The sequence below is a fragment of the Electrophorus electricus genome, chromosome 14 (assembly GCF_041902795.1).
Source record: "Electrophorus electricus isolate QZ-2024a chromosome 14, ASM4190279v1, whole genome shotgun sequence".
Lineage (NCBI taxonomy): Eukaryota > Metazoa > Chordata > Actinopteri > Gymnotiformes > Gymnotidae > Electrophorus > Electrophorus electricus.
This window is the reverse complement of record NC_137510.1, coordinates 1,020,001-1,032,500: the sequence shown is the minus strand read 5'-3', so window position 1 is coordinate 1,032,500 and position 12,500 is coordinate 1,020,001. Positions and strand designations below refer to the sequence as shown.

At 43.1% G+C, this 12,500-nt stretch overlaps 1 protein-coding gene across 4 annotated transcripts in view; it reads left to right on the top strand.

Annotated features, from left to right (window-relative positions):
- dpp6a (dipeptidyl-peptidase 6a) overlaps positions 1-12,500 on the top strand; it is a 228,880-nt gene that overhangs the window by 191,462 nt on the left and 24,918 nt on the right. For all 4 annotated transcript variants that reach the window (XM_035530644.2, XM_035530647.2, XM_081696015.1 and 1 more), the window contains 2 exons: positions 4,765-4,846; positions 7,815-7,935. In XM_035530644.2, the coding sequence (XP_035386537.1) occupies positions 4,765-4,846; positions 7,815-7,935 (203 nt within the window). The remainder of the gene's footprint in view (positions 1-4,764; positions 4,847-7,814; positions 7,936-12,500) is intronic.

The following is a 12,500-nucleotide window of genomic DNA, read 5'->3' as shown; positions in this document are numbered from 1 at the left end:
CACCTAGTGGCAGAAAGAGGTACCGCAGATCGCTAGCTGAGACTTGTTCCATAGATAGCTGAGACTTGTACCACAGATAGCTGAGACTTGTACCGCAGATCGCTAGCTGAGACTTGTACCGCAGATAGCTGAGACTTGTTCCATAGATAGCTGAGACTTGTTCCATAGATAGCTGAGACTTGTACCACAGATAGCTGAGACTTGTTCCATAGATAGCTGAGACTTGTACCACAGATAGCTGAGACTTGTTCCATAGATAGCTGAGACTTGTACCACAGATAGCTGAGACTTGTTCCATAGATAGCTGAGACTTGTACCACAGATAGCTGAGACTTGTACCGCAGATAGCTGAGACTTGTACCATAGATAGCTGAGACTTGTTCCATAGATAGCTGAGACTTGTACCACAGATAGCTGAGACTTGTTCCATAGATAGCTGAGACTTGTACCACAGATAGCTGAGACTTGTTCCATAGATAGCTGAGATTTGTTCCATAGATAGCTGAGATTTGTTCCATAGATAGCTGAGACTTGTACCACAGATAGCTGAGACTTGTTCCATAGATAGCTGAGATTTGTTCCACAGATAGCTGAGACTTGTTCCATAGATAGCTGAGACTTGTTCCATAGATAGCTGAGACTTGTACCGCAGATAGCTGAGACTTGTACCACAGATAGCTGAGACTTGTTCCATAGATAGCTGAGACTTGTACCACAGATAGCTGAGACTTGTTCCATAGATAGCTGAGACTTGTACCACAGATAGCTGAGACTTGTTCCATAGATAGCTGAGATTTGTTCCATAGATAGCTGAGATTTGTTCCACAGATAGCTGAGACTTGTTCCACAGATAGCTGAGACTTGTACCGCAGATAGCTGAGACTTGTACCACAGATAGCTGAGACTTGTACCGCAGATAGCTGAGACTTGTTCCATAGATAGCTGAGACTTGTACCACAGATAGCTGAGACTTGTACCGCAGATAGCTGAGACTTGTTCCATAGATAGCTGAGACTTGTACCGCAGATAGCTGAGACTTGTTCCATAGATAGCTGAGACTTGTTCCATAGATAGCTGAGACTTGTTCCATAGATAGCTGAGACTTGTTCCATAGATAGCTGAGACTTGTTCCATAGATAGCTGAGACTTGTTCCATAGATAGCTGAGACTTGTTCCATAGATAGCTGAGACTTGTACCACAGATAGCTGAGACTTGTACCACAGATAGCTGAGACTTGTTCCATAGATAGCTGAGACTTGTACCACAGATAGCTGAGACTTGTACCGCAGATAGCTGAGACTTGTACCACAGATAGCTGAGACTTGTACCACAGATAGCTGAGACTTGTTCCACAGATAGCTGAGACTTGTACCGCAGATAGCTGAGACTTGTACCACAGATAGCTGAGACTTGTACCGCAGATCGCTAGCTGAGACTTGTTCCATAGATAGCTGAGACTTGTACCACAGATAGCTGAGACTTGTACCGCAGATAGCTGAGACTTGTTCCATAGATAGCTGAGACTTGTACCGCAGATAGCTGAGACTTGTACCGCAGATAGCTGAGACTTGTTCCATAGATAGCTGAGACTTGTACCACAGATAGCTGAGACTTGTACCGCAGATCGCTAGCTGAGACTTGTTCCATAGATAGCTGAGACTTGTACCACAGATAGCTGAGACTTGTACCGCAGATAGCTGAGACTTGTTCCATAGATAGCTGAGACTTGTACCACAGATAGCTGAGACTTGTACCGCAGATCGCTAGCTGAGACTTGTTCCATAGATAGCTGAGACTTGTACCACAGATAGCTGAGACTTGTACCGCAGATCGCTAGCTGAGACTTGTTCCATAGATAGCTGAGACTTGTACCACAGATAGCTGAGACTTGTACCGCAGATAGCTGAGACTTGTTCCATAGATAGCTGAGACTTGTACCGCAGATAGCTGAGACTTGTACCATAGATAGCTGAGACTTGTACCGCAGATAGCTGAGACTTGTTCCATAGATAGCTGAGACTTGTACCACAGATAGCTGAGACTTGTACCGCAGATCGCTAGCTGAGACTTGTTCCATAGATAGCTGAGACTTGTACCACAGATAGCTGAGACTTGTACCGCAGATAGCTGAGACTTGTTCCATAGATAGCTGAGACTTGTACCACAGATAGCTGAGACTTGTACCGCAGATCGCTAGCTGAGACTTGTTCCATAGATAGCTGAGACTTGTACCACAGATAGCTGAGACTTGTACCGCAGATCGCTAGCTGAGACTTGTTCCATAGATAGCTGAGACTTGTACCACAGATAGCTGAGACTTGTACCGCAGATAGCTGAGACTTGTTCCATAGATAGCTGAGACTTGTACCGCAGATAGCTGAGACTTGTACCATAGATAGCTGAGACTTGTACCGCAGATAGCTGAGACTTGTTCCATAGATAGCTGAGACTTGTACCACAGATAGCTGAGACTTGTACCGCAGATCGCTAGCTGAGACTTGTTCCATAGATAGCTGAGACTTGTACCACAGATAGCTGAGACTTGTACCGCAGATAGCTGAGACTTGTTCCATAGATAGCTGAGACTTGTACCGCAGATAGCTGAGACTTGTACCGCAGATAGCTGAGACTTGTTCCATAGATAGCTGAGACTTGTACCACAGATAGCTGAGACTTGTACCGCAGATCGCTAGCTGAGACTTGTTCCATAGATAGCTGAGACTTGTACCACAGATAGCTGAGACTTGTACCGCAGATAGCTGAGACTTGTTCCATAGATAGCTGAGACTTGTACCGCAGATAGCTGAGACTTGTACCGCAGATAGCTGAGACTTGTTCCATAGATAGCTGAGACTTGTACCACAGATAGCTGAGACTTGTACCGCAGATCGCTAGCTGAGACTTGTTCCATAGATAGCTGAGACTTGTACCACAGATAGCTGAGACTTGTACCGCAGATAGCTGAGACTTGTTCCATAGATAGCTGAGACTTGTACCGCAGATAGCTGAGACTTGTTCCATAGATAGCTGAGACTTGTTCCATAGATAGCTGAGACTTGTACCGCAGATAGCTGAGACTTGTTCCATAGATAGCTGAGACTTGTTCCATAGATAGCTGAGACTTGTTCCATAGATAGCTGAGACTTGTACCACAGATAGCTGAGACTTGTACCGCAGATCGCTAGCTGAGACTTGTTCCATAGATAGCTGAGACTTGTACCACAGATAGCTGAGACTTGTACCGCAGATAGCTGAGACTTGTTCCATAGATAGCTGAGACTTGTACCATAGATAGCTGAGACTTGTTCCATAGATAGCTGAGACTTGTTCCATAGATAGCTGAGACTTGTACCGCAGATAGCTGAGACTTGTTCCATAGATAGCTGAGACTTGTTCCATAGATAGCTGAGACTTGTACCATAGATAGCTGAGACTTGTACCATAGATAGCTGAGACTTGTACCACAGATAGCTGAGACTTGTACCATAGATAGCTGAGACTTGTACCACAGATAGCTGAGACTTGTACCGCAGATAGCTGAGACTTGTACCATAGATAGCTGAGACTTGTACCACAGATAGCTGAGACTTGTACCACAGATCACTAGCTGAGACTTGTACCATAGATAGCTGAGACTTGTACCATAGATAGCTGAGACTTGTACCACAGATAGCTGAGACTTGTACCATAGATAGCTGAGACTTGTACCACAGATAGCTGAGACTTGTACCGCAGATAGCTGAGACTTGTACCATAGATAGCTGAGACTTGTACCACAGATAGCTGAGACTTGTACCACAGATCACTAGCTGAGACTTGTACCATAGATAGCTGAGACTTGTACCATAGATAGCTGAGACTTGTACCACAGATAGCTGAGACTTGTACCATAGATAGCTGAGACTTGTACCACAGATAGCTGAGACTTGTACCGCAGATAGCTGAGACTTGTACCGCAGATAGCTGAGACTTGTACCGCAGATAGCTGAGACTTGTACCGCAGATAGCTGAGACTTGTACCATAGATAGCTGAGACTTGTACCACAGATAGCTGAGACTTGTTCCACAGATCGCTAGCTGAGACTTGTACCATAGATAGCTGAGACTTGTACCATAGATAGCTGAGACTTGTACCACAGATAGCTGAGACTTGTACCACAGATAGCTGCGACTTGTACCACAGATCACTAAAACATGTACCAAAGATCGCTAGCTAAGCCCTTTCCATTACTCCCAAGAACACACACACAGATAATATGACCTGTAGTTCTGTGCCCAGAAGCTCTGAGTGCTTCTGCACCTTGCTGCAGAGAAAAGCCACAGAGTTAATGATCTGTCAGAGAGAGAAAACGCTGAGGCAGGGAAACACAGAGCCAGGAGCACCAAGTCACCCAAAGAAGCAGAGGCAGGAGGCAGTGCTGGAGAGCTCCTGGGCTTTGGCCTGCTAGCTCATAGTGATTATGTGAACTGAGGTGAGACAACATAACTGTAGTATAATCTAAAACATTCAGCACACAGACAGTGGACAGTTCATAATACTGGAACGTTTGATGGTCTGTCTATAAGCCTGTCTTTATTTTGTCATGTGTCCATAGGTGCATGTTTGTAGGTCTGTCTTCCTGTGTTTGACCGTCTGTCCGTCGTCTACTTTTTGATGTGGTGCTTTCTCAGCGTGTGTGTGATTGCTTGTCAGTTTAATTCTGTGTATGTGTGTGTCTGTGTGTCTGCATGTGTGTGTGTGTGTGTGTGTGTGTTCTTCATAGGGAAACATGGATCCTGAACCCTCCAGAAGTGCGTAATGCTTATCTTCAGTATGCAGGATGGGGGCCACAAGGCCAGCAGCTGGTAAGAACTACACTTCCCAGAATCCTTCAGTCCCATTAGCTTCATATTCATTCTTCTCCTTCACAGTTCTCCTCCTTCCCCCTTGCTGAGTTGAGTTTTAATCTGAAGCTCAGTGCTCACTGTATATTTGTTTGTTTGTTTTCCTACATTCATTTGCCAAAATTAGCATGTTTGGGTTTGTTTGCGAGTGTTGCCTCCATGTGTTCTGGGTTGGACATCGCGTTATCCAGGGATTTAAAGAGGTAGGTGTGGATGTGTGTGGGGATGATGAGCTAAAAATTCAGCAGTCACCAAGAAACTCCCTCCCCCATCCACCAGGGGAGCACTGCCTACCCTCAGGTAGTGCTGTAGAAGCAAAAAATAAATACGTTAGGGAAGGAGGAAGTGACAGACTGAGTCTGTGAGTGAGTCAATGAGTCAGTGAGTCAATGAGTGAGTCAATGAGTCAATGATTGAGCCAGTGAGTGAGTCATTGATTGAGTGAATGAGTGAGAGAGAGAGTGAGTGAGTGAGTGTAGGATGGAGGAAGGTTAGAGGCAGACGCTTTTTTTCAAACACACCAAAACCCAAAACCAGTCCCTTAACAGCTATCAGGCTCCATCAATTATCCATATTAGCAAAAATGAAAAATTATTGCTACTTGCAGCATGGCGGTGTTACTGAAACAGAACGAGCCTGAAGTTAAAACTGGCATTCAGCTGAACTCCATTCATATTTCAGCCTTTAACTTGTTCCATTTCTCAGCTGTCGTACTACTGCAGATGTTGCTAAAAATAGCAATAACAATCACTGACCATTAAAGATGCTTCTCCATGTTTTGGGTTGAGAGCCATTGTTTCTTAACTAGCTAACAGGCTGAGTGTCCCGTGTCCATGCTGGAGTGTGGACCAGGATGTAGCAGACACACGTGTCCTGAGGGACCTGCAGTAATCTCAGATTTGGATTAATTAGAGTTATTGCTGAATTAATACTGAATTAATAATAGTCATGAAATAATCCAGATTAGTGCTGTCACCTTCTGTTAGGGCATGGTCTACAATCACTGTATGTGTGGCATCTAACCTAATTACACTCTCTCTCTCTCTCTCTCTCTCTCACACACACACACACACACACACACACACACACACACACACAAAAACACAAACACAGATATACAAATGTTCATTCAAATCATACAAATGCATTCAAACATTTGCATACAATATACATATCCATAAAATCTACAGCACACACACATATACCCAAGCACATGCATGCATACTAAGGAGTGCAGCAGAGGGCATACCCACAGATGCACACGTTCACACTCCAAAGCACAGCCCAGTGATGCTGCATGACTAATGCACAATGAATCTGGAATTGGAAAATGGAGTCTACTGGAAAATGGAGTCCAGTGGACAGATTCCAAAAAACACGTAAAAAGCATCTAAAGTGTTATTTACTTTATCGTTACTTCCTGTAGATAGCATGAGTCTGTCTGTGTGTGTGTGTGTGTGTGTGTGTGTGCATGTGTGTGTGTGGGGATAGAGATGGAGATGTGAAAGCCAATGTAAGAGAAACAGCATTCTGTGATTTAAAATACACATGCACACACGCACACACACAAACACACACACACACACACACACACACACACACACAGAGGCACTATAAACACATTGTGTGTGTGTGTGTGTGTGTGTGTGTGTGTGAGTGTATGTGTGAGTGTGTGTGCGTGTCTGGGTGTGTGTGTGTGTGTGTGTGTGTGTGTGTGTGTGTGTGTGTGTGTGTGTGTGTGTGTGTGAGTGTGAGTGTGTGAGTGAGTGTGTGCAAAAATACATAATGTTCCAAAACTAGAAATTCATCTCAGCTGATTCTGCTCACCTCTGCAAATTAAAGGCCAATTCGATTGCATGGAACTAAATCACTGTTAGTGATTGGCACTGACTGTTTGCCATATGGAGGCAGGAGACTTGAGTCCAGACACATTTTAAAAAGTCTCAGCATGTCTATTACAACACCACCATTATAGTGTAAACACACCACAGTGTAATTATTAACCACAGTGTAATTAACTACATGCTTAACAGTGTTCTGCTGCTCTGTATGTACTGAGAGGGTCATTGTGTGTGGAGTGAGTACAGAGTGTTAATGTGTACATTACACTGGGATTACAGTTTAACAGGTGATATGGTGTCAAATGTGACCAGTGTGTTCTCTAAACCCAGTCACACTCACTGTGCCTACTTCACTACAGCAAATGAGGAGTGTAGTGGAGGCTAATGTAGTGTGGAGGCTAGTGTGTGGAGTATAGTGTGGAGGCTAGTGTGTGGAGTGTAGTGAAGGCTAGTGTGTGGAGTGTAGTGGAGGCTAGTGTGTGGAGTATAGCGTGGAGGCTAGTGTGTGGAGTGTAGTGGAGGCTAGTGTGTGGAGTGTAGTGGGGGCTAGCGTGTGGAGTGGAGTGTGTGGAGTGTAGTGTGGAGTGTAGTGGAGGCTAGTGTAGTGTGGAGGCTAGTGTGTGGAGTGTAGTGTGTGGAGTGTAGTGTGGAGTATAGTGGAGGCTAGTGTAGTGTGGAGGCTAGTGTGTGGAGTGTAGTGGAGGCTAGTGTGTGGAGTGTAGTTGAGGCTAGTGTCTTAACCACTGAACTACCAGGCAAATTATATAAACTTACTGATCTGTGACCAAGACTTGGTGACCAGCACAGGGTCTAAACCAGGTCTGTCCAGTCAGTCACAAGCATGGACTAGATAGGCTTGTCTTTATTGTCATTATCGGAGGGGACCGGAGGCCAGTCGCCTCATGAAAAAAAGTCTCAGTAATCATATATCAGATCTGGGATCTGGTTACTGGGCAGACACACAACGATCTTTCTTCCACTGGTCACACGGAGAAGCTGGCCTTCACATACTGGCGCTGTTTTCAGTAGAGAAAATATCATTGGTGTTAAAACAAGGTTTTGCTTATTTCATTTTCTTTTTATTCCAGATTTTCATTTTTGAGAATAATATCTACTATCGGGCGACCGTAGAGAACCGATCGATCCGTCTGGTTTCGACTGGCAAAGAAGACGTCATATTCAACGGACTCAGTGATTGGCTGTATGAAGGTAAGTGACTGTTTACAGTTTCGTACATTATATATTCAAATGTTTGCATCTTATTGCTTTTTGTCTCGTTTCATTCTCCTTAATTAGGAGAAGGTGTGGAATAGTGTCGACTGTGCGTGTTTGTTCTGGTCCTTCACCATGAATGAGTGTGTCGTCATGACCACAGCTGGCTAGTAACACACCACATCTCCTCCAGTGCGTTTACTTAAGGACCTTTTTGAACAAATTGGACTTTTAAGAGTTTTAATATTGGTTTAAAAGAGGACACTTTATACTCTTACTCAAGTACATTTGCGATGTCGAAAATATACTTTTACTCCATGATATTCATCAAAGTTCCTCCCATTATATTTTAAAATAATTTTACCATTTTATACATTTCACCAAACCTGTCGAGTGTGGAAGGGTTACTGAAATTCCTAAAGAAGATGACTGAGTGAAATCTCAACAGATGATGACTGAGTGAAATCTCTACAAATGATGACTGAGTGAAATCTCAACAGATGATGACTGAGTGAAATCTCTACAAATGATGACTGAGTGAAATCTCAACAGATGATGACTGAGTGAAATCTCTACAAATAATGACTGAGTGAAATCTCTACAGATGATGACTGAGTGAAATCTCTACAAATGATGACTGAGTGAAATCTCTACAAATGATGACTGAGTGAAATCTCTACAGATGATGACTGAGTGAAATCTCTACAGATGATGACTGAGTGAAATCTCTACAAATGATGACTGAGTGAAATCTCTACAGATGATGACTGAGTGAAATCTCTACAAATGATGACTGAGTGAAATCTCTACAGATGATGACTGAGTGAAATCTCTACAGATGATGACTGAGTGAAATCTCTACAAATGATGACTGAGTGAAATCTCTACAGATGATGACTGAGTGAAATCTCTACAAATGATGACTGAGTGAAATCTCTACAGATGATGACTGAGTGAAATCTCTACAAATGATGACTGAGTGAAATCTCTACAAATAATGACTGAGTGAAATCTCTACAGATGATGACTGAGTGAAATCTCTACAGATGATGACTGAGTGAAATCTCTACAAATAATGACTGAGTGAAATCTCTACAGATGATGACTGAGTGAAATCTCTACAGATGATGACTGAGTGCCGCCACTTCACTAAGTTAAACAACTGGCTAGTAGACTGACATAATGAACAGAGAACAGCGTTGGACTCTAATGACATTTATCGCTGCTCTCTCCTAATATCTTAATTGTTAATATTAAAGTTCAGCGTCGTCCGACATCAATGACTACGCAGCTCTAGCCTACAAGCATCAGAAAAAGCAGCTGAACTAAACTCATGGCGTGCAGCAATACACGCTTCATTTTGAAGCATATCTTCAAGATTATAGAGACTTTAAGGTTAGAAAAATGAAGATTTGTTTTTGATATTATATATTGATATTTCTAGTGACCGCATGCAGGTGCAGTTGTTAGCTAGGCAACATAGGATATCTGACTAGCTAGCTTGTCTGGATGTGTTCATTGTTTGTTTGTTTTTTACATATTATATTTACATGTATGACATTTAACAGATGTGATCTACCAAAGTACTTTTATCTGTCTACTTAAAATAAGTAGTTTAGAAGCGATTACACTCACATTGTTATGTATATTAGGTCTGTGAAAAATCAGTACTAAGGAAAATGGAGCTGCTCTGTGTTGGCAAAGTATTGCCGGGGACGTTTCTGAGACCAAATTCATGGCAAAATTCATACACCTGTACGGAATTGTACATATTTCTATGTGTAATAACAGCCTTATTTATGAATAAGTAATATGAAATGAATAAGTAATAATGAATAATGAGTAATGAATAAGTAATATGAAATCATTGTAGTGTTCAGTGTGTGAGCTTTGTCAAATGAGGCAAGATGTTCAGACCATTAAAACACCAGGCAGGTTGGATGCAGCGAGAAGCTCAATTAAGAGTACCAGAAATCTGCTGAGAATCATGTTACATTTCCATCTCTGTCTCTCACACACACACACAGACACACACACACACACTCTCCCTGTCTCACACACACACGCCGTCTCAGTCACACACACGCAGTCTCTCTCTGTCTCTCACACACTCTTACACACACACTGACTCACATACACTCCCTGTCTCACACACACTTCTCACACACTTCATGTAGTTTCTTGTGTGTGTGTGTGTGTATGTGTGTGTGTGTGCGTGTGTGTGTGAGTGTGTGTTAGCTAACCTAATGAGCCCATATCCACTTATATCATTGTTAGTTTTCTTCTTTGCAGGGTCCTGTGTGCATCTCTTTCCTCAGATCCTTGTTTTACTCACACCTGTATGTCCGTACACTGTCCGTGTGTCTGTGTGCAGAGTCCGTGTTAACAGTGAGTGCCTGGAGACTGAGATGTTCTGGTTCCTAGAGCAATCACACTCATTTCCATTTCAGTCAGAGCCAGACCTGATACTACTGACCTCTAACCCTAGGTTTATGAAAGGTTATGAACCCTCTGAAGGCCTGTCAGTTTAACGTCATTACTTATTGACAGAGATGGATATTTACCTCAGCTGAGCTGATCCTACCTCCACCTGTTCCTCACAGAAGGGTCTGCCTCTCATCTCCCTCTCTCTCTCTCTCTCTCTCTCTCTCTCTCTCTCTGTCCTTCACTGTCTGCTGTTCTGGGGGGTGTTGTATGAGTTACACGTGAAAATAAAGGAAATGGCTGTTTACTGTCCTGTTTTAGTTTTGTGATTTTAGGGTATTACTGAGTGCAAGCCAAATATTTCTAGACGTATAATATTTTAGCTGTGAAAAGGTCTAGCTACAGAATGGCCTGTAATAATTAATGATTGTATCATTGTATGAATGAATACACAATGGCATAAGTGACTATGTGTATATATCAGATTTAATTAACAATATGTCATGCTTTTTGTTAATGTAATTTTTTTTGTTATTGTTAAGTGGGACTTCAGATGTTTTTTAGGCAGTGCATACAGTGAGTTTGGTTGTTTCCTGTTTCTGTGTTACATGTAGCTACTGATAAATAAATCGTAGAACAGTCGGAGGTGGTTGAGCGCATGTGACGCGTCTGGCCCCTGCAGTGGCCGTTAGCCATGAGACATCTCCTTCAGTCCTGATCTGCATCTCACAGGTGCTGAAGGGCTGGAAAGAAGGAAAGTCCAAGTGGGATCCTCCAGAACCACAAAGTCCAACCCTGCTGCACGACTGATAGCTTAATGCAGTTGAGAGTCTGGCTTAATGCAGTTGAGAACAGCGTTTTCTAGATTTGACATCATGGATGATTTGTGTGGCCTGGATAAACCACGACTGGTTGAAGGAGATTTGGATAGAAAATCATTCTTCTTTTTTGGGTTTGTTTTTTGTTTTTGTTTTGTTTTGTTGTCATTTTTATGGCTTGTTTCTCGTGACATCACATCTTTATGAAAATGGGTTATTACATGAAAGAATAATCACATTTTTTTCATTTGTTCCACAAGACAGTTGAAGTGTAATAAATCCCTGAGAAAAGATGAAATATTTTTATTGCTCCCTCATATTGTGAGATATTGTCACAAATTTTTTAAACTAAAAACAGGTTTAACCTCTGCTGCACAGATTATGGCTTTAGTATTAGAGTCAGAAAAGAAGCAGGCATCTTACGTTTTACCATCTGTGATATATCATTGACATGCCTGTCAATCATGCTTAACTCTGACCCCCCGGTGTTTGTTCAGGGAAGTGCCTTTCATCAGCTGTTGCTTGTACTTAGGGCTAGAAAGACGTTGCGTAACCAGGAATCTTGCGGATGACCTTGTAGAATTGTGAATAAATTGAACTCGATGTCTGAGAGAAATTCAGGGAATAATATAAGAAAACACTGCCAAATGAGTTTTACCAAGTGTTCTGAAATGAAATCTCCCAGGCAGAAAAGCAGGACTTTATGAGAAACACAAAGGTACACAAAGGTTTTGAGCCGTACCCCAGTGTCCAGTGACGGAGGTGGTGTTTGTCTGCACCCCAGTGTCCAGTGACGGAGGTGGTGTTTGTCTGCACCCCAGTGTCCAGTGACGGAGGTGGTGTTTGTTTCCACCCCAGTGTCCAGTGACGGAGGTGGTGTTTGTCTCCACCCCAGTGTCCAGTGACGGAGGTGGTGTTTGTTTCCACCCCAGTGTCCAGTGACGGAGGTGGTGTTTGTCTCCACCCCAGTGTCCAGTGACGGAGGTGGTGTTTGTCTCCACCCCAGTGTCCAGTGACGGAGGTGGTGTTTGTCCTTGTACTGATGCCTTCATTCAGCCCATGAAATTACAGTCTGCTGTATCCAACAAAGTCTCAGCGGCGCAGGGCATCATAGAAGCTGCCTCGGGTTAAAGGACTTGGGCTTCCACAGAGGGCGTTTGCAGAACCGACTCTTTACTGGTGTTCATTACAAACACACATTGTTAATGCACGCTGAGCCACTACCTGCCTGGCCATTTGCGGTGAGAAGGTTTTCTCGAGTGTGTGTGTGTGTGTCTGCTGTTTGCTGTCATATTCGGTGCTAAATTTATATCCTCAGCA